Raw genomic sequence first — 22,325 nt, forward strand, 5'->3', positions numbered from 1 at the left:
TCTACTCAGCTTTAATGTTATTGTTCTCTATGGTATATTTAAACAATTTAGCTTCATTTACTCAACCAACTTTGACCAAGCTGATTGTCAATCACAGCTGAAAATGGTAGACAGGGCCCTCTTTGATTACTAACTAACAAGGCAATCACATTATCTCTCACAGATCATATTTGCATGGCCCATCACCACTGTTCCCTCTAAGCTGTGCGCACACACACAGATCCTAAACCCCGCGCACATCGCAAAACACTGCGCACACAAAAATTTGCACAGAAGCACAACAATTTGCCCAGAAGACATTTTTTGCGCACACGGCCAGTCAAAAATTAGAGGGAACATTGCCCATCACTGCAAGTTAAAGCAAATCACTTCACCCTTGGTTTTCAGTCATCTTCCTAACTACAGAATTTCAAATAATTCCTCTGCCCTTTTTTATTACTTCATATACCAGAATGACCCAGGATATTAGAGAGACAAGGTGGGTGAGATAATATATTTTATTGAACCAACTTCTGCTGCTGAAAGAGACAAACTTTCAAGCTTATGCAGAGCTTACCTCACCTATCTTGTTTCTGTCCAACATAATGATCTTCTGGAAAGCACTGAGGAGTAAAAGTTATTCCCAAACAAAATGTTTATGTAAAAAAAAAAGTTATAATGTGAAGGTTGATAGTGTTTCAGTGAAGTCCAGCTAACCTTCCTCTGCTATACCGCACTGAGACACAGTAGCATCCTGGTCTCTGAGGTTGCTACAGTACTGGGAAGACTGCAGATTTAATTAAAGTCAATTAACCCATTTCGGTACTGACACTTGGGTGGCAGTTATTGGACTAATGAGGCAATTGGCTCAGTACTGTAATTGGGAGGATATATATTTGGGAGGAAAAGGAAGTAAAAGGGACTTAGAGGATGAGCATGGGAGAGGAGAGGAGAGAAAGCTGTGTGGCAATCACCTCCTGCTATATACCTGTGGTTCTTTATGTTTTAAAACTGAAGATTAAATGCACACATGGTGAAAGAAAACAGCTTGCACAGATTTGTAGCTAGGAGACCACAAGAAAAGGCTAGGCAGCAGTACTCACTCAGCAGGTGAAGAGATGCCTTGTGACAGGCACCCGAAAAGTTATACTTTCTTTATAAAAACTCGACACAGCTTTGAGGAAAAAAATTAAATGACAAAATATTAACAGTTAAAGGATCCAGTTAGTTCCATACTGCCATACAATCATTCACTAATACCCCCAACCAATTTCCAACACCCACCCAAATTAAACAGTCACCATATTTGTTCTGTAACGGAAATATGATGTTGAATGCATATGGATTACTGTTATATGTTGTTTATTAAATGTATAGTTAAGACTTTGAAAGAAATATAGTCCCAGGGGACACTATAGCAATATTTGATAATTCTCATCATGTAGTATGTTGGAGTAGAGAATTACATTTCATTAACAGAATTGGAATATCAATCTGGTGTTATGAAATGCAATTGATTACATGGTGATGTATTTGGAGAGAAGTTAGGATTAGAGTTTAAAGACAGGCTTATAATGAAAAGCTTACTTCAACCTTAACTATGGAGCAGCAGCACAGGAATGGGCTAGTTCCTTATATCCGCATTTGAAGAACACCAAAATGAGACGAAAAGCAGGGACTATACTGACATTCAGCATGACAAGTCAAGTTATCCCTGCTACAAAACAATTCTTTCTAAAATAAGAACAGGAAGAAGTCAGTGCAGCCTTCCAACATGTAACAGCAAGAGAACACACAAAGGGACGAACTAGTCTCTAATGCAAGGACCTCCATGGGTTATACAAGGGGTGAATTTAGCCCAACAGCAACATCAGCCTAGTCATCTTTTGTGATATGTAGGATATATATAAGGGGCAGGGATAGTGAAGCTATAACACAGGATGCAAGAGTTTCAGAAAGTGTCTTTTTTATTTTTTTAGACAATAAAAACAAAGTTAAGCTTATTTTGAATATAACCCCCACGGACATGGTACACTAGTTCTAGATGTTCTTACATTAGTCACTGCTCTGTATTCTTGGCAGTTATACCATTACTGTCCTTGTTAGATCCAGATGTGCTTTATGGTATAGGAGCTCTTCCCAACATTCACATCTGTCTGCAACTGGCCCTCAAAATTCTAGAGAAGCAGGTAGGTGCTATGCTACCAGAGCTGTTGCGATGCACCTCTCCAATGCAGGCTGTAATACTTGGGAAAGAAAAATAAAGTTCAAAGCACCAAGTTCCTCAGAACTTATTTGTTTCACAATGGCATTTAATCCAATTTGCCAGACTTACCAAGCACTATTTAGGGGAGAGGAAAGTATCGTCTTCATTTTATTCCTGAAAACCCAGTTCTAGGATGCCTATCTGGTAACCTAAAAGGCAGCAGACGTCCCAGATAGATCCTAGTTCTTCCCAACTCACAGTAATGAAGACAAGAAAGGGCCTTGGGGTGCTGGATAATCAAAAAAATCAGATATCTCCATCTGTGTATGGTCACATTGATAAAAGCCACAACAATACTCTAAGCCAAGTTAACAGAAGTGGGAGTTACATAACAGCCTGGTTCCCTAATTCCCTACAAAAATGGGATAGATGGGGGGGGGGGGAAAAGAGTACCCATACACCCTCTTATTAGAAGACAAACCCTTATTCAGACACAGAAGTTTTTAACAGGTAGAGTAAAACCCCCAACCAAAGTCAGGCATACACAGCCTGTCATTCTTCCTTTGTCCTTCCTCGGCCTCCACCCACATCTCTCCCAAGGCAGCAGAACCTTACACAGCTGAAGATCCACCTGGGCTTGTCTACACACACAATTTGCACTGGTTTATACTAGAGGTGCGATGTTGCACCGATTTAGCTATCATTGCAACCTTGTATGCAGATGCTCTTAACATACTTTAAACAACAAAGGCAAGCTACATTCGCACACAAAGTTACGGTGGGTTAGCTAAACTGGTGCAACATTATCGGTGCCTCAGAAACCGTTAAATTATTACAAAATAATCTGAAAGGTAATTTACTGCTCAGACTGTGTTCCTCCTACGAGAACTGACAAAGAAGCCTGTAACAGAAATGGGAGTGCAAGAAAATTCTGTTCTTTGGGCCACAAGGGAGAATACCATCTGCAACACACGAAATACAACTTTAGCTTTGGTAGATATAAGAAAGGAGTTATTTGACTTTAGAGTATATTTGCTTTAGAATATATTCATTTGTTCTAACACATACAGCTATTGAGATCTTAAACTTAGTTTTATCTTCCCTTTAAGAAAAGCATTTCAACTCACCTTTAAATCTACATCAAACATCTAACAGAAAATATATTTGGAGAAGACTGAGAATGATTGACAGAGATGTCTGTGAAAGAAATCCTTATAATTTCAGCCAGAGGAGATAATAATCTTTCTTGAAATATCCTTGCAGAAGTGGAAAATTAATTTCTAAAATTCCAAATGAAAAATCTCTTACAAAGATGTGAACTTAGGGGTCAGTATGGGCACACTGTCTATGTTTTTTCTAATTCTCACTGTTTTAAAAGCACCCCTTATTGTTTAGGCTTCTATTCCTTCTCTCATGTTAAATCCAGGATAATGTGGGTTTCCTAATAAAATTCATAGAAAACTTCATAGCATTGGGCTGATGCAGTTTAGCTGTTTGTATCACAGTGCAGCAATATTGCTGAAACAAAGCCATTCTGAAATGCCGCTGTAACTATGGCAACCAGTGTTCAGAATGTAAGAATCCAACCAGAAGTAGCATATGTCACACTGTAATATTGCTTACTATTAGGAATGGAAATTACCAGTAAGTGGATGCCTACTTTATGAGAACAGAGTCTAGCAGTGCCTCCTGCTAGTCATGTAAGCAAACACAAGTCAACCTGAATCAAATATTATAAATAGGAGCAAAATAAAAGGATGGAATAGGCTAGTTAAAAAATATGTATAAAGGAGGGAGTAAAAGGTAGGGACGGGAGAGAAGGGGACATAAGTTAAAGCTCAAAATCTGACAAACCTAAAAGGTATTTAATCTGGAGCAGGAGAAGGGGAAAACCTCCAAATCGTTAGCTTTAAATATATAATTTTTACTGTTATTGCCAAGAAGTTTTAAGAAGTTGCATTTTTTTTTGTTTGGGTTTTTTTTTCCTGGTGGTTTGTTTTGTTTTTTTTTTAAATGATGGTGTGGGTGGCTGCAGGGCTCCCACAAGAAACAGTTTGTGGTCCCTCTGCTGGGTCTGTAATAGAAGTTAAACACTATTCCCAGAGCTGTACCCGCATCAGTGATACAAGTTTACGAAGAAGGTGGCGGTACTATTGTCAATATCTCATATGCATAGTGTAGCCTTGCTTAAAAGTAATTTGTTTCTTGGATCATTAGAGTTTAGTGTTGCTCATTTTATTTTCTGTTCCATATTTCTTGTCTTTTCTAACCCATACACATGTATCAGCTAAACAACAGATTTCACTTTCTTCACTCTCCTCCATTGTACCAAAACAGAATATTCAGCTCTTATTAGTATAAAATCTTAATTTACATTTTTCTTGTTCCTTCTTTATATAATATATACTTATTATTTCATAAGAGGAATCAAATTCAAATCTGATGGTATGACACCAGACTTTGAAGGTGAAAATATATGTTCAGCATTTAGTATTCAATATACAACAATTCCAACGAAATAAAATCATTCCAGAATTCCATTGTAACAATGGTAGCATACATTCAATGTACTTCAACTGAAATACTGCTATAATTGGAGGAAAATGTGTCCCTGGAGTATGCATTTACAGTACAGAACTCCCTTCCCAACATCCTTATGGAGAAACTAGTCCTTTGTGTCCTATACTCAGTCAGGATACAAATGGTAAGCCAGTTCAAAGTGATTAAACACCTCCAAGTGCTTTGTAATGGAATTTAAAATGGGATTTTTTTTGTAATCAGTACTACCATTTTATTTTCCTTTTAAGTGTCTATTTTCCTGGCCTTAGAGACAGTGTGTGATGAACTCCCGCTAATGTTAAAGTGAGCTTCAAAGCCACATGAGAGCATTAAAAGAGAGAGAGAGAGAGACTCTCTCCCATACTAGCCAAAAGCAGCATGTGTTTGGGTATTTATCAAATAGCCACCACCGGCCCTACCATAAAATGAAGCCTTTAAAACATGTAGGAAATATCATGGTATTTTTAGTTTGAAATTTCAAAATCATGAAGAACAGCACTATTTAAAAGTTGTTGGAACTTTGTAAAGAAAAATAAATTGTCATATAAGAGAAAGATGGAAAATGAGTGACTAATTTACAACAAATAGTCTTTCTGAATACAGAAATAACAGTATAGACTACACCATACACTGGATACATGCATTTCTCTGGTGGCCTCCCACTGTCTAATCAGCATCTGAAAATGCACAGCCGTACAGCAAACAAATAAACAAAACTGAATCAAAGACGTCAGTCTAGAATTCTGTAGATTAATTAATTATCCAGCAAAGGAAGACAAAGCATTCAGCAAACAGCAATTCTTTCTGAATTAGGTGAATGTTGCTGAAAATAAAAACAGCCTCTGAAGCTTCAAAAGACTGAGCAGAAGCAGAATACATCGAACAGGATCCCTCAACATGTGTTAAAGCATTGTATTTTATACCTAGTAGTATATATTAATAATTATGCACACTTTCTGTAAGGTCCTGGCCTCTAAAACTTTCACCACTCTCTCTAGTCTTAATATTGTACTAAAATTAGTGGCTCTTAAAGAAAATAATATGATATCATTTGTGGAAGTCTCTAGCTTTAGGTTCTCTCAATGTTTATTAGGCTTGGCACCCTCGCACTTGGCTCCCGAAGGCTAGCAGTGTTGTGGAGTTTCATACGAAGGCCATGTCTACCTAGAGACCTTATAGTGGAACAGCTGTACCGATGTAAGATCTCTTGCGTAGCCACTCTATGCCGACAGAAGAACAACATAATTAACATGTCTCCTGTCAACATAATTAAACCATCCCCAATGAGCAGCAGTAGCTTTCCCGCTGACATAGAATTGTGCACACTACCACTTAGGCTGGCAAAATGTATATCACACAAGGCTGTTGTTTTTCACTCCCCTGAGCAACATAACTTTTGCTGACATAAGTGGTAGTGTAGACATGGTGTAATGTTAGTTAAGATATGTGAAAAGTCTTACATGACTAATCCCCGCACAGCCAGTGAAGCTGACAGCTTGTGAAGGAAGAGTCATTCTCCTCCTGCCTCTGGCGGAGGACAGAGAAATGAAGCCATGTTGGAGGATTGCTGAGGCAGTTAGAAGGGGTAAAATGCTGTGGGGACCTTTATGGGCAGCCCCAAGCAATTAAAAGAAATGCAGAAATCAGACAGATACCAAATGACACAAAAAGATAAGAAATAACAGAAGAATTGTCATCTGGAGCAGCTCAATGGCTCCTCCTATTGGCAAATTCCATAAGCAAACTTTTTTTTTTTAAATCAATTCATCTTTAATCCACTTGCTGAACACTCCCTTGTAAACACTGATGACAACACGAACATCAGATGTCAAAACAGGCCAAAAAACATTTTGCTACATTTCTCTGTATTGTTTTTAGATGTTAGTAGCAGCATTATTTAAAGGAAGTGAAAATACCTCCTAAAGAAGTGAATCCGCTGGAAGAAGAAGGGGGAGAAAACGAGGTTTGTTTGGGACTGGATGGGGGGGTTCTTTTTTAAACAGATTCAGAAATAAAAAGTCTCCCAGAAAATCAAACTTTTTACATTTTCAGAATTAATCTGTGATGGTAAAGGTAACAATCCTGCATAAAACATTTATTTATATATGGAAGTATAAATTAACAGAGCTTCAATAAGTGAAGAGTCTATTTTTCTACAGGTGTTTTATTAATGTAAAATGCAGTGCTTCGGTGTTTTTGTATGACATTCGTTGTTTCCAGTTATAAATACAAAGTATTGCTTTTAGATTCCTATTCTCATTAGAAGCCTTTAATATTACTACATGAATGACAAATTAATATTTATATTTCAGAAAGATATTGTGCTTGATTCTCCATGGTCCTGTACTCTGTGTAGTTATTTACACCAGTGTAAAGTGGATATAAATTGCTACCCAATTTGCCCTGGTGTAAACGGTGCAGGGTAACAGAAAATTGGGCCTATTGTTTACCACCGACGTTTCAGACATTAACAATAAAACTGCCCATTAAGTTAGGTTAGACATGTCAGCTATTTTCAATATAATGATCTTATATTGAAGTAGCTCCTTTGATCCCAAAGGATTCTAAAGCACTTTAAAAGCTATCTATAGAAATCACTTCACTCACTACTGAGCTATAGCCACCTCTAGGATGAAACATGGTAACTGGCACATACAAGCAACAGTACAGAACAGTTTAGGACCAGAAGTGACGAATGCTGCAACCAACAGCAACTGCAGGAGCCAGAAAAAAGTACTCAAAGTGGAATTTAAAGAGGATTCTTGGAGGTCTGAAGGCTACATGCCTGCTCCTTCGGCATCCCCTCTCCCCCCCATCCCCTCCCCACCTTTGTCTTCCCCCTCTGGAAATCAATACAGGAGACTCTGAAAGCATTGCAATGGTTTATGTAAGTGATTACTGAAAACACAGCACAATATATGCTGTTCAATACAGGTAAACCTAATTTTACAAAGTTCTCAGAGACATCTAAACCCTTCATAAAAAACTGGGGGTTTTGATAATCAGGAGATTTGTACTACAAAGCTGTGAAGCCCAAAAGCTGTGAAGCTCTTAAGAAAGCAAGTTTTCAAGTCTCCAGAGCACTTAAGTGTAAGGATGCAGCAACTACCATGCTGCACCTAGTACAGCAAGGTGTAGTAACCAGTGTACTAGCTGGAGCTGCAGCCCAGTGCAGAAGACTAGCAAGGACTCATAACAGAACTATGTGCCCAATGGAAAGTGTGGTAGTACAATGGCCAATGAATACTTTGGTGTCTTTGTCAGGGCCACCACCCAGGAGCCAGAAGACAACCGTCCTGGGCTGTCCCATAAAATGAACTGTTCAACAGCAAGTCACTCTTGATAAAAGCAGCAAGAGAGGCATGTCTGACTGATGCCTGATACAGCCATAGAGAAGGGATGCAGGAGCCACTGCAGGGAAGATGTTCAGTGAATAGATCACAGAGACAATATGAGGAGCCTGGACTTGCTAAGGAATTTGGAGGACTTCAAAAGATCAGAAGAATGTTCAGGGTAACAAAAACAGGGAACACAGAGAGAGAGGTTGCAAGAAAACAGGAGAGCAGTGGTCAAAGAAAAGCAAGGGTGAAAGAAATCAGGGAGGGAGAAGGGCCAGAACCATGTGGTGGGGCTACAAGGGGTCAGGTCAGAAAGGAGCTCTAATCCCATCTTGCCCCAAGCACTATGAATCCTTCTAGAACCCATACAAGTCAGTGAATCAGCATTGCCATCCCTATTTAATAAACTGCTTTCGATCAAAGTTACTTTAGTTTTCTTTGCTCAGATTCGTTTGTTTATCCTCATGTTTATTTTATCATTACTCCTGCCTTTATACAGACAGTGCCAGCGCTTAGCTAAATGGACAGATAACTCACCTAGTTTCACTATAGCCTCTGTGAACACTTCTAAATGCTTGGCTGAAATGCTCTTGGGTAAGTAACTCTTACAGCAACACTCAGTGAACAACGTATCCTTGAACCAAAACTCTTTGGAGGACAATTTTTCCTCTCTCCATTGGTCACAGTCTACTACTGTCAAAAAAGCTCTGCTACTTCAAGCATTTGTCCTCTACATCACATGATGTGGCAGACCTAAAAATTGCTTATAAATGAAGGAAAAACTGCCAGGAACTGAGTGTAAGTGGAGAGTGTCATACTGCAGAAGGTATATATGGGTCACAGTGAATGGTATTTGCCACTAATTAGCAAAAATGGCAAATCTTTTGGATAGTAAAAGATTACTACTAATGCAAAGTAAGTGTTGCAAAAATAAGGTTTCCTATCTTGTAGTTGTAAACACTTTTGTCTCTTTAACATGCACTTGCTATTACACCAGAGACATTAGACCACTAGTTTGTATTACACTCCATTTCTCTTTAAGGAGAAATGTCACCATCAAGATGGACCAAGAACAGAGCACTAGAAAGTTTCTTCATGGCTGATTACACAAGAGATCAGAAACACATATGCTACACCCATTTCTTACAGAAACTGACAGTTCATGCTTAAGGTAAAACCTAACACTGCTATTAACAGCTGTCCCTTAATTCTGTATACTTTATAAAGTTCCATTAAATATAGCGCAATCAATACTAAAGTCAGTGAACTAATATTCGTGTCAGTATAGTAAAAGTAACTCAGGAGTTAATGAACGATTTTCACTATGCTATGGACCAGATTTTAAACTGCCCAGCAACTGCCTGAAAAAGAACAAGTCGTCAAAGACATTCAGTGAACATCACTGCATATTTAGAGGATAGAATCTGGCCCTTAATGAGGTAACAGTTAGACCTAATCTACATATGCTATTTAAAAGCCCCTCTCCCCCCCCAAAAAACTGGTTTGCTAAGCCAGTTGTTATTATAGCAGCTGCTTGCCAGTTGCTCCAGTTCAGGTAGCAGGCAGTTTCTTGTCATAAACCTCATTTTCAGCTTCCCTAAAACCAAAGAAACTTCCATGCAATTTCACAGGCAGCATCTTGTTGTTAGATTTTGGGGAGGAGAAAATTTGGTGGAAATCAAGACATGAATTTCACAAGCTTGAATTTTTTTCTTTTTTCAGCATTTTCCTGAAGTTTCTTTGCCATCCCATATCTGACAAGTAAAGACACTGTACTTATACAAGTGCATTTTCATAATTTTAAATCTCCACTAGGTGTTGTGAAAGGCAATTTGCGTGTTCCCTCTGCAAGCAGGCAAGGGAATCTGACCTATTCTGTCTATTCAGTGACAGTGCAGAATAACGATAGTATGGTATGAGTGACCAGAGCGCAGCCTGAGTATATGGTCCCTATGAGCACATAAGATTCAGCTGCTGCCCAAAGGGAAAAAGGTGCTTTAATCTGGGACCTAAGAGGAAGCAAAAGGCTTAAAAAAATAACCCCCTGGTCAGACGCCACAGCAAGATGAAACTGCCTCCTATTTTGAATAACTATCCTGCTCAGACACCCTGTTCACCTTCACCAGACCTGAAGAGCTCTGTGAAGCTCAAAAGCTTATCCCTTCCACCTACAAGAGTTGGTCCAATAAAAGATATTACCTCAACTACCTTGTCTCTCTCTTTATGGTATATCATGTCATTTAAACTACCTGATAACCAGGGTTCCTAGTTTTCCATGATAAAAAAAACCAAAATTCTCCAATAAAAAACATAAAAATCCAAGGTTTTCCACAATTAAAATGAAATGCTGAACTTTAGTTTCCCTAGCCACAGTATATATATATTTTATTGATATATTTACAATTTTCAAGATGACAGCCTAAGCCCCACCCATTCTCTGAATTTTTGATTATCTGACCTGGCCCCGGTCCCAATTAGATCAGATAACTGGGGTTCCACTGTAGATGTTTTTATTTTTTCACAAAATGTAAAAACTAAAGATTCTCTGTAAAAACACAAATTCTGCATTTTTCCACGTTCTTCTGCGGCAAATGGATTTCTAGGATCCCTGCCGATAACTGAATATTTTTGGTATTCAGATAAAACGAAAAAACTAGAAGGACTTGTTTTAAAATGGCAGACTTGGCATGTATGTCCTGGATAAGGTTGATGGTGGGGATGGGCGTGTTAATCAAAATCTATTCCAATCCAGTCTTTAACTTGGGGATTACGCATATTTTAATGAAATGCTGTCCCTGATCATTCTCAGATAATGACCACTCCCTTCAGTCACACAATAGTTGGCATTCTAAGGTTATGGCTACACTATACTGCGTCGCTAGAGCGCTGTTAGGGCAGATGCTCAGCTTTACTCCAGCCCCTGCAAGTGGCGGTCGCTCTGTCAGTGGGAGAAGCTCTCCCACCTACACAGCGCTATCCACACCGGTGCGTAGGTTAGTGTAACTTATGTCACTCAGGGAGTGTCTTATTCCCACCTCTGAGTGACATAATTTATACCGACATAGCCTAAACTGTCACCGCTATTCCTCATTCAACCCCCTCTTCTACCTGAAATGTTGTGTTTGTCACACATTAAAATTTGTTCACATTTTTGGGGCATACACTTCATTTCTTACCATGTTTCTATCACTTTAAAGGGAGGACCAATCCTTTTATTGTGATAAAGTTCCTACTGCAGAAACTTAAGATCACAAACACCTCCAGCTAATCTACTAAATGTTTAACATCTTTGTCTTTCTATCTGAGCTTTAGCCTCATAAATTTCAGTCACTCACGCAGAGGTAACAGAATCTGAGAGAGAAAGCAAAATTTTATAAGTATACCATTCAAAACAGGCACAGATCATCTCTGATGAACTAGAGAAAAGACATGGTCTCACTTGAATATATCTAACCCTCTTTACTATAGTGGGTTGCAAACCTATACAAATTTATTATGAGGACTTGTGTGGGCTGAATGAATTATGACTAACTGTAAGTGGTATAGCCAAATGCCTTATGAGTCACTATTTTGGCTGAAAAGCCATTATTAAGAAGAATGGAAAAGAGGTCAGAGGGAGAAGCAAGGCAGACTAAATGAAAAATATTGACTGAATTAATGGTTGGAGGAGAAAGGATATTTGTTTATTGTCTCCATCAATAAAGATTAAGCAAAGCCAAAGTGATTGCGACTGTGGGATAAAGAGCTGGAAGAAGAATGCTGAAAATACAATGTACTTGTTCAAGAGGAGAACAATAGGGTGCGCATAGTTCCGTTTCTGGAACAGAATACATAATACTGAGCAATCTGGGGAATCAGACGCTCAAAACAGGTCAAACATATGAGAAATAAATTTAGTCCTGTGGATTACATTTATAATCAGCTAAGTTTATCAGTTAATTTTAATATTTATCAGATTTTCAGAAGCACTCATTACAATAATATGTGGATAAGTCTTGTATAAACTTTAACTCTACAGCCGACAAATTAAATGGTAGAACACTGCTGTTCTGCACTTTACCTACAAAAAGACTGGAGAGAAGCTGCAGGTGGACACTCAACAGGTGCATCTACATAGCAGTGTAACAAGGAGCAATTCTATCAGGTTATAATTTCACACCATTGGTTTTGTTCCTATTTTGTAGTGTGCACATAAGAAGATGATTTGAGCTTTTATGTAAGGGAAGATTGACTTTCTGCAACAAGATTTAAAAAATAAAAGGCTAAAATACAATATATTCTGTTTCCATAATGTTTTAAGTATATACATATCAAATAATAGGAAACAGGAGCAGGGATGTATTTAAAAATACTGTATGAAATTCATCTTGGTTTACAAACTCTGTTGTCCAGTGCCATGAGTCAAACCTAATAATGATGATGAAAGAAGTTTCCAGCATCCACTGAGGAGACCGTTTTCTTTTTCCCCCAATCAACTTCACATGATGGATCAGTGAATTGGTGTTTGTAATCTATCACTGCACGTATAATATATGGGCTGAAATCCTGGCTCTGCAGACAGTCAATCCAAAACTCCCACTGATTTCAGCAGTGCTACAATTTCACCTACAGACCCCATCACTGCAGTGCCAGAAAGTCCATGTGGTTTAACATGAACACTACAGGATTTTGTTCATACTTTAAGATGAGTGCATCATCTACTTCCCATTGCAAAAAATCAGATTCTGACTCTGCAAATACTGAAAAGTTTTTCTAATTAGTGTTATCATACATACTAATTAGAATACAACTACAGCCATGATTATATTACAGTGTTGCTAAATATAAAAGCTGACACTGAATCTGTTGGCAGTCATAACAAATCTATGCAATGCAATGTTACCTTAAAGAAATGTACAGAATAAGAGTTAATGAAGAAATACTTCTCAGTTTTCAATTTATAAGTAACTCACACAAAAAACTGAGGAAAAGTAAAGTTATCAGACGTGTTCAGTCCTATTTTACCTAATAGGACACTATGCAATGTCATTACTTGATAATTAATGCTACCTACAACTGTCTAACAATACAATACACAAGCACAAGGCAAAAGTTAGACTGGAGAAAACAACTGATTCTAATGTTATATACACACGTTATTAGAGTAAGTAATATCCAAGTTCTTCATGGCAGGGAATGTGTCTGTCTTTGTGTTGTAGGGCATTCTGAATATTATAAATGAACAGGAGAGTCAGATTTACTCTGGAGCAGTTCTCCAGAAAATAGTTTTTGGGGTTACAAATGTCCAGTTCTGTTTGGTGTAGTGGACTGGATTGTATCCCTCAGATCTATACCGGCAGGGCCTCCTCCATGCAAAGTTCTCTCCTTCCCACATGGAAGAGGGGGCAGCTACCTTCATGGAGCTATGGGATCATCTGTGGGATGAAGGGGAGGAGGGCATCAGGGAGAAGCTGGCATATCAAAGGCAGCAATGAAGCGGGGAAGATGTGCCATGTAACATTCCCTCCCCCCTCAAACTCTGTAGGACTCAAGGTAAAAAGATAATGCATTCCCAGGCCTTATTACAACCCTGTGCCCCCAACCACACTATAGAGATCCTTGGGGAAGTGGCCAGCTACAAGAGACCTAACAGCACAGCTCCATGGAGCCTTGAAGCCACTGCAGGTGAGAAGTCTTTAGAGTCTGAGAACTGTTTAACATTTTGCAATTGGGGAATATTTCTGAAATATTTCAGTGTTTATCATGTGAAGTTTTAAATATTATCTTTATTCTGTCCCCTATACAAACCTTTCAAGGAATTTCCTATCCTTTCCAGGTTTAGTTATTTTAAAAAGCCAAAGACAGTTATTTTGTTAAACTGTTTAACATTGTCATTTTGCTATTAGTACAAAATGTTCTTTATCGTGATTTCAAGCTCACCTGTATCTGAATTTACTTTTACAACATAACAGAGGATTTGCCACATCAAATGAGATTTCTGGTCCATCAAGGCCCCATTTTCTATCAGTGGTGGTGACCTATATTTAACATTTCTTTGGGGAGGAAAACAAAATGCACCAGGCAATTGTTTCCTTCTTGCCCCTTACCATGATCAATTTAACTCATGAAGCACGAAATCCAATTACCCTATTTTAGCATGCATAACTACAGACGGTATTAACGGTCACAAAATTACCAAGTCCTTTTAAAATCCAGCCACGTGATCTGACACCTAATTGTGCAATACAAGAAACGTCAAGACAGCAGCCAGAAGAGTCCAAATGGAAGGTAACCTTTGCTACTGAGCCCGCTGCTGCACAAGCGCCATCCCGGGACTGGATTACAGAACGACTGGGGGGAAACGGGGTGGTCGAGACAGCTACTGGAGCACAGCAAGAGATTCTGGACAGGGCTTGCGGAGCACTACGGGCCTAGCAGAGATCCGGGGGCTGACCGAGGAATGCGGGAGCGGGCAAGTGGAGTTTTGAGAGAAGGAAAGAGGCCGGGCGAAGGGTGCCGCGCAGAGAGGAGTCCCGGGGGCTCGGAGCGGCCCACCAGGGCTATGGGGGAGCACAGAGCTCGGGGAAGGAGCACGACTGGAGATCCGGGGCGCGGGGAGAAAGAGCCGCTAGGGAGCCCGGGCCCTGGGGTGCGGTGCCCCGCCAAGGGCCAGCCAGGCAGGTCTGCGGGGAGGAGGCGCCGGGGAAGGCCCGGGGAGTGGGAGCGGGTCCCTTACCTCTTTCCAGCGGAGCTGCCGCAAGCTGATCTTCAGCGCCTCCAGCGAGGTCTTGGCCTTGGAGCTGTCCACGGTGACATGGGCCCGCCGGGCGGGCCGGCCCAACTCCTCCCCGGCACGGCGGGTCGAGCCCCGCTTGCCCCGGCCCCCCTTCCCGGCACCGCACCGCTTGGCCTGACCCTTCGAGCCCGGGCCGCCGGGCCGCCTGCCCTGAGCAACCGGGGCCGGCGGGGGGACCCCTTCGGCCTCCTGCTGGGGCGCCGGGGCGGCCTCGCTCGGCTCCGGCTCATCGGCGGGGGGGGCCGGAGACCCTGGCGGCTCCTGGGCCGGGGAGCAGCTCTCGGGCTCGATCCCGGGCGACTCCATTACCAGGCGGCACCACTCCCCGGGGCCCGTCCAGCCGCTGTCATTGCCGCGTCCCACCGGGCGGCGCCGGTTGCCATGATCGCTCAGAGGGTTGGCAACGGCCGAGACGGGGACCGCAAAGGGCCAATCAACGTCAAAGGCAATCTCGCCTCCCAGCCCCCCCTCCCCTGGGGAAATCACAGATGCGAGGGGCGGGGCGTCGCCCCTTGGCTATAGTCACGTGACTGTGGGTCAGGCCGCCATCTTTGCAATGGGCAGAAAGCTGTTCACCTCGAGGGCTGAAGCTATGATGGAGGCCATTTTGGAAGTAGGAGGCAAGCTCTGAGATAATAGACCTGAAGCTATCGAGGTAGCCATCTTGGAAGTGGGAACAAAGAAGAGGACGGCAGCCCCCCCCTTGTCCTGGGTGCCAAACCCTAAGGAATCCCTCCTATGGGGAATGTGTTTTGGGGGATAGGGGAAGAAGGGCGAATTGGTTGAACCACAATAACAGTGGGATATGTAATGTACTACAGCTTCTTGAGGGGCAAGCTGCTCTTGCTTTCAGCTTGGCATCCCCAGGTCTTCCAGTCACAGGCTAAAAATCCCTTTAGCCTGGGTCCAGCCGTTCTCCCAGTTCAGTCTTTGTTCCTCAGGTGCTTCCAGGAGTCTTCTTGAGTGGGGAGCGAAGAACACCAGATGATGTCACTCACTGCCTTATATAGCTTTTGCATATGGCAGGAACCCTTTGTTTCCGAGCTTGGTTCCCCGACCAGTCTGTGGAAAAACAGTGACATCCCAAGATGGTGTCTAGAGACATGTGGTCTCGTCACATGTCCTTGCAGAGTCATAGCAGCTATTACTGGAGGCTGTCTGTAATGTTCTCAGGAAGGCTCCCCAGGTAGGAGATAAGCTTCTCCTAAGGGCCCATTCCCCACCCACTGTCTAGAATGAAAGCAACTTGCCTAGTGGGTATTCCCCAGGTGTAACTACATTTGAAATGCAGAGACATAGTCAATATTAATAACTTCAGATACAAAAAATGATACATGCATGCAAATAGGATAATCATATTCAGTAAATCATAACCTTTTCAGTGACATGTCACATGACTTATCTTGCATAAAATACATCATAACTATGTCATAATCATATCAGAATAATATGACTGAAGAATATGGGCTGCAGTGTCACAGAAGGCTTTCGTGGGAGGACTTACTGTGGGCAATGTTCGGCATGGTGTGCAGGGATTGAGGCCTGCAAATTAATCCCTTTACGATTAGCAGGGAGCATATGCATCCTCCCCCTAGCAAATGTTGTAGAAGTCACCCTGTGTAGGGATCTTTGTCTCTCTCCTTTGCAGTGAACAGTTTCAGTGAAGGGAGGAATGACTTCCCCACAAAAATCCCAGGCCAGCCAAGGAAAATTCACCCTTAGACAAGGATTATCAAATCTCTGTCTTTAGTTTCAGGATACATTTTAAAAATCTAGTACAGCCCAGCAGATGCACAGTCTGACTTCCCCCTTTCCCAACCCTCCTGCCCAGTCTGGCTTTTACAGCTGGGCTATGTGGAATAGGAGAGGTAGATGGGAAGAGTAAAGTGGTGTGATTTCTTATTAGCCACTCTAGTTTGGGCTTGACAAGATTCATCACAGGCACAGTTCCACTAGTCCAAAGCCAGTACAATGTTCTGCAGCAGTGCCTTAGGCTCTTCATCTTCATGGTGGATTTCCTTTCCCTTTCTCTGAAATGACTCATCCTGAGATTAGAAGCGTGCACTGGAATAATAACATCTCCTTGGAGTCAGACATGTCCTTTGTTTGCCTAAAAATAATAATTCAAAAAGGTGCAAAATTAGAGAGCAGCACAGGAAGTCGCCATCCCTGTGTTTGCAGAATGACAGTTTCCTACATTAACCCTGTACTACAACAGAACTGGGTGTTCAGGAATCTTGATCTTGGAGGGCACTTGTGTTCCTAAACCCTTTATATCTCCTCCAAAATACACACACTCCAAAATCAGCCTGGTCTTTCTTAGTAACGTACCTATTAATTGTTGCTGAAAAGGAATCGCTGGACTTGGCTTTCTTGAAGGATGGCCTGGTAGCATAATAAACAACAATAAAATAAATAATAGTAATAATAATAAAATAAAGGCTGTTCACAGTCTAACGTAAAATGGGTTGGATATAATCTTGTCTAGGACCTAAAATCATCCCCAAAATCACCATCATTAATTGGCCCCCTTATTCACAGGGTCAACAGAGGAATGATGCACTGAATGGGCTTCAGAGAATGAACTTGCCAGCAGAGCTAAGACCCTTTGGCAAAGCAATGTGGGGAAATTTACAGGCTCATGGCTTGGCTGTACCTGTTCTGTCGTTAGAGAACAACCATTTCCAGCTTTGCCAAACTGATGTCTTTCATCAGAAAATACTTGAATCATTTACTGTAAGATTGATATAAACAAGGACAGAACTTAAGCAGGTCCAAGTTCAAAGTGTGAATCTAGTTTGTAAGAAAATTGTTAATGAAGCTACTAATCTAACATACCTAATTTAGCTGATACAGAGCTGGCCAATAAGGCCCTTTGTCATCTTGAGACTAGAGGACTGTAATGCTTTGCATACTGAGACCACTCGGAAACTGAAGCTAATACAGAACACAGCAATACTCTTATTAAAGTGAGTTTCATTACACCAGTGCTCTGGGATCTGCACTGATTGCCAGTAAGTTTATAGATGAGATTCAAGACATTGAACTCCCCAAACAAAAGAACTCCCCAAGTTATTTAATGGATCAGATGGATAGCATGAAAATAATAGACATTTTTCAGTGAAAACAATTGCTCTTATAGATATATAAAATAAGCGCTATAATACTTTGTTTTATGCGCAATTAAATCAAATATATCAAAATATTAATTCAGGAAAGACAATGAATCTGAAAACTCCTGAGGGAACCTGAAGAATAGTTTTTAAAATAGCAGAAGTATGTCTTCTTTTTGGGATTAGTAAAGTTAAATGGAAAACAAAAAGTCTTGGATGACATGTTTTCACTTTGCCTGTAGGTGGCACTGCAATCTGCTATGAAATTTATTTGTTACTCCAGAAAGTGCACCACAGTATTCTGTTACAAAAAATTAAAATATTCTGTGTGAGAAAGAAGGATCTCCAGAACTAATTAGAATTCAGGACAAGATGGTAGCTCAGACCATGCTATCAGTCACTGGAATCATGTTATTTATGTGGCAAAGGGGACAGGGCTGAATGGGAGGTGAGGAGGAATCACTTTAATAAAAAAAATATTTTTTTTTAAAAGGGACATCTAGACAATGGTGGGAAGTAGAAAGGAAAAGCACTGTCAGGAAAATTAAGATACCATCTTTGGAATTCTAAGTACAGAAGATAGGAATCCAGGAGTTACCAGAGTAGGTCAGATTTTAGGAACAAGACTGTGTCTAAAGACTGGTATCCCATCTTCATCCACCACCTCCTGTTTCACAGAAAAGGGGGAAATAGAAAACAATGTACCTGACTTATTGTATGCTTCTGCTGAAGTAGGAACAGGGGTGACCCTTTGCCACAGGTGGTCAGCAACTCAGCGCACATCACAAAGCATGAAGTTTAATCAGCCTGATGACATCTTATTACAGCAGCCTGCATAGCCTCACCTGAGATCATAAAATTAGCCACATCTTTTTAAAATCCAAGTGCAGTATCTATCCTTCTGACATCCACTCCCTGCAGGGCACTGAGAGATTAATTAGGGAAAGACTCTACCTAAGAAAGCGTCAGTCATCGCCAGATGGCTATTAAATGTAGTGCCTTGGCTGCTTGATAGCTGTACAGATTCTTAATGAAAAACTCTGGAGATTCCCTGAGAGCATGACTTTTATGCTAAAGCACTGAGGAAGACTCTATTCAGAGTTGCACCAAGAGCAAATTGTGCCTCAGGTAGGTACAGTCTCTCCAGATGTTGTTCCTTATGCATGTGTCCTTTTAAGGTTAATGATCGGCTCTTCATATCAGGAAGAATCTTTGTAGAGTGTGAATGTAAAACTGCTCATTTCACAGACCCAGAAGCTGAAGTCTTCTATCAGATACAGCACAGACCATGGTAATGTCCCACACTAACCAGCATATATCTAAGCCTTTTCTGACGGGACCACCTCTGGGAGGAAAAGAGGAGTCTCTTTTCTCATTGCTCATTCAGTCTTTGGCGTCTCTGTTGAGACTGCCTAAAAGGGTGCCAATTCTAGTGGTGGTTTTAGTGATGACAGCTGTCCACCAACGCCTCTCACACAACAATTATGATTCACCAACTCATGTCACACAGATCACCAAACAGCCACCAGATGGTAGCAACTGCTGGTGACTGCCAGCTAGGGTGGGATTTAAACCGGTGACCTAAAAGTGAAAGGCTCCTTATCCTATTATCAGCCTCCTGAGCCATTTAGCCCCCTGGCATAACACTTTGTAATGTATGTTAGAGCTTTTTCCATCACAGATGTCAGAAATGCTAAAGGAAAACCATGGATTTAGCTGACATGGGCCAGAACATTGACTAGCTTTTTGAGCACTGGAAATGTCCCGAAGATGCCAAATAAAATGACTGCATAGGAGTATTTTTAAACACAATTTTGATAGAGCCATATTTCTAAAAGGTTAATAATTCACAACCTACTTCTACCCAGTCATACACCAGATACCTGGTGTGCTTTATGCTACAGGAATAAAAGCTTCATTTCCTGTTGAGATAAATGGGGATGGTATGTACTGTACGGCGTGAAGTCAGACTGTATGTAGTATTCCTGTACTGCAAGGTAAGGGAGTAAAGTATAGGTTGAGTAGTAATGAGGTAGCAATGGCACAGCAGAAGGAGCAGGTATCATGCTGTATATTGCAGGTTAGATCTAGTGGCAGGGGACAAACAAGCATGAATTTTTAAATTCTCTCTTGTAAGGTCAAGGGAAATTGAAAGTTACTGTGTGCTGCTAAACACAGATTTATATCCTAGAGAGCCCCCCATCCAGAGATTTGCTCAATCAATCCTTGTGTAATAAAGCTCAGACACATATTCCCGGTAGGAGCTATATACAGAACTATGCTGGGAAAAAGTATTTATGAAGAGTGTCTACCTGAAGAAACTCTTACATCTAGCAGTAGCCATGTCAGCTTTGGTGGGCCTGACAATACAGGGGGCCACCATGATACCACAAATCAGATAAGGTCTGACATTCTGTCATCTGAGGGCACAGTGGTGCTCTCATACACATTAGCCAATACATTATCCAGTCCCAGTAATGTACCTGATAATGGAGTACTCTGGCCAGTAAGAGACCTGGATTTGAGTCCTACTTTAATGGCCTTTGTAACTGTATTACTGTAAGACAGGGCTAACAAATCACACAGATGGCAGTCTCACCCCCCAGGGAGGTAGCAGGCTGGCTGTGAGTTCAGATTGCCCTGTACTCTACCTATCTCCTAGCCAAAAGCCTTGCTCATCTCTGTGCTGATTCACACTTTATTGGGTCATCTACAGCATGGTATATTACATGTGTGTACATGCCTTCCCAAAAGGTGTGTATGTAACAACTGCTCAGTACTGGATCGATATCAGGTCTATTCCTGCGGGATCACATTGCCCTTGAATGGCTGCAGCCCACTAAAGGGAGAAGCCTTAATACTACTATATAAGCACAAACATTATTTCACTGACTAATGCTAAATGTCTACTTTTGATCTGTAAACATCTGAGAACCTGATTCTACGAGTTATGATCGTGCAGTCAGGAAACTGATGTGTACCATATGACATCCAAATCAAAACAACACATTAGGAATATCAACAGCATTGCAAGCTCCAAGCATGCAAAACTCATGAGTCAGGCTTCAAAAAGTATCAGGAGATTATCTTAAAATTCATGGGAATTTTGTGAATAATAAATTTGGGGATCTTTTTATTTGCCCTCTGGTTTCTACGTCTTTACAAAAAGAAAAGGAGTACTTGTGGCACCTTAGAGAATTTGTTAGTCTCTAAGGTGCCACAAGTACTCCTTTTCTTTTTGCGAATACAGACTAACACGGCTGCTACTCTGAAACAAGTCTTTACAGTGAACTTGGGTCACAGTTTCATGCTTTTCCCTGTAGCCAGGAAAACTAGCAACTTACATGAAAGCTGAGATTCTCATGTAATCACAGGACTCCAGAATCTGGGTATTTAGGATCAACATCAAATATCATGAGACTTGTGATATAAAAAAAAAAAGTCACAACTTTTGTATCAAACACCAACACCAACCTGGTCTCCTGCAAGCTGCAGAACAAGAATTATTTGCAGATATTGTTCAGCAAATCATTTTGAATACAAAATAAATTTGAGAAAACCTATGGTGCATTCATGGACAATTCACAAACCGACACAAGGAAAAGTTAATCAAATAAGTTATCCATAGGAACTATCCACTCTGCTCTATAGTAAGCGTTTCCTTCTGTAACCCTGGTGGGAGGGTTTTTGTTGTTTTTTTTATAATTGTGCCTTTACTGGTCAACAGGAAAACAATGCTTTAAAACTGAAAAAATCAGGAGAAAACATGTCTGGTAAACACAGTCTCTCTTTGGGAAATGTCTCTGTTGTAATTATACTTCCCAGGCTGGGTTTAAATTGGTTTACATAAGCATATGCTCACAATGTTTATGTTAGACCACTGAAGATTTGTGGTTGGCCTACAAATGCAAACAAAACAATGGCTGCATACTTTGGAAAAAATGTTCATGATAGAAGATGATGAAAATATGCATAATAGTAGATGACATTTCTCATTCCTGAATCCTCTTGTACACAACTTAGGAACTGGCCATGCATAAAAGAGGCTTGCAGTTGTAATGGAGAGATTTTCTGGATACACTACAAATCTGAACCTTCAAGACATTAGGCTTCTGTTTCTCCCCGAACACCACAAATCTGTATAAATCATCTAACCAAACAGAACCTCCACCAGCCAAGCAGATATGTGACACTGAGAGAGAGGGACTGACAGTGATGAAACAATGACAGTGCTACCCAACCTGATCCACATGTCACGTCCTGATTTGGTTCATGTGGCAGCTCAAGAGGCTCACTGCAAGATTTTGCCCTTTTTTCATCTAAACCCCACTGCAGCTGAGGGTAATACCAGCTAA

The 22,325-nt window shown here is 40.9% G+C and overlaps 1 protein-coding gene and 1 long non-coding RNA gene across 4 annotated transcripts in view; both read right to left on the reverse strand.

The window, feature by feature from the left end:
• TTLL11 (tubulin tyrosine ligase like 11) overlaps positions 1-15,346 on the reverse strand; it is a 116,412-nt gene extending 101,066 nt beyond the window's left edge. Inside the window, exon 1 of one of the 3 annotated variants that reach the window (XM_043530125.1) lies at positions 14,798-15,346. In XM_043530125.1, coding sequence (XP_043386060.1) covers positions 14,798-15,163 — 366 coding nt within the window. In that variant the 5' untranslated portion in view covers positions 15,164-15,346. Of the gene's footprint in view, positions 1-556; positions 745-14,797 lie in introns of those variants that run through there. The other 2 variants (XM_027823510.3, XM_043530126.1) reach the window with 2 other exon arrangements.
• Positions 15,347-16,195: 849 nt separating this feature from the next.
• LOC114019747 lies at positions 16,196-21,024 on the reverse strand. Its single transcript, XR_003564743.3, has 3 exons — positions 18,676-21,024; positions 17,189-17,242; positions 16,196-16,967 (listed from the first exon to the last, which is right to left on the reverse strand). It is a non-coding gene; the product is annotated as an uncharacterized LOC114019747 (long non-coding RNA).
• Between the last annotated feature and the right edge of the window lie 1,301 nt (positions 21,025-22,325).

Source organism: Chelonia mydas, chromosome 16 (genome assembly GCF_015237465.2).
Source record: "Chelonia mydas isolate rCheMyd1 chromosome 16, rCheMyd1.pri.v2, whole genome shotgun sequence".
Classification (NCBI taxonomy): domain Eukaryota; kingdom Metazoa; phylum Chordata; order Testudines; family Cheloniidae; genus Chelonia; species Chelonia mydas.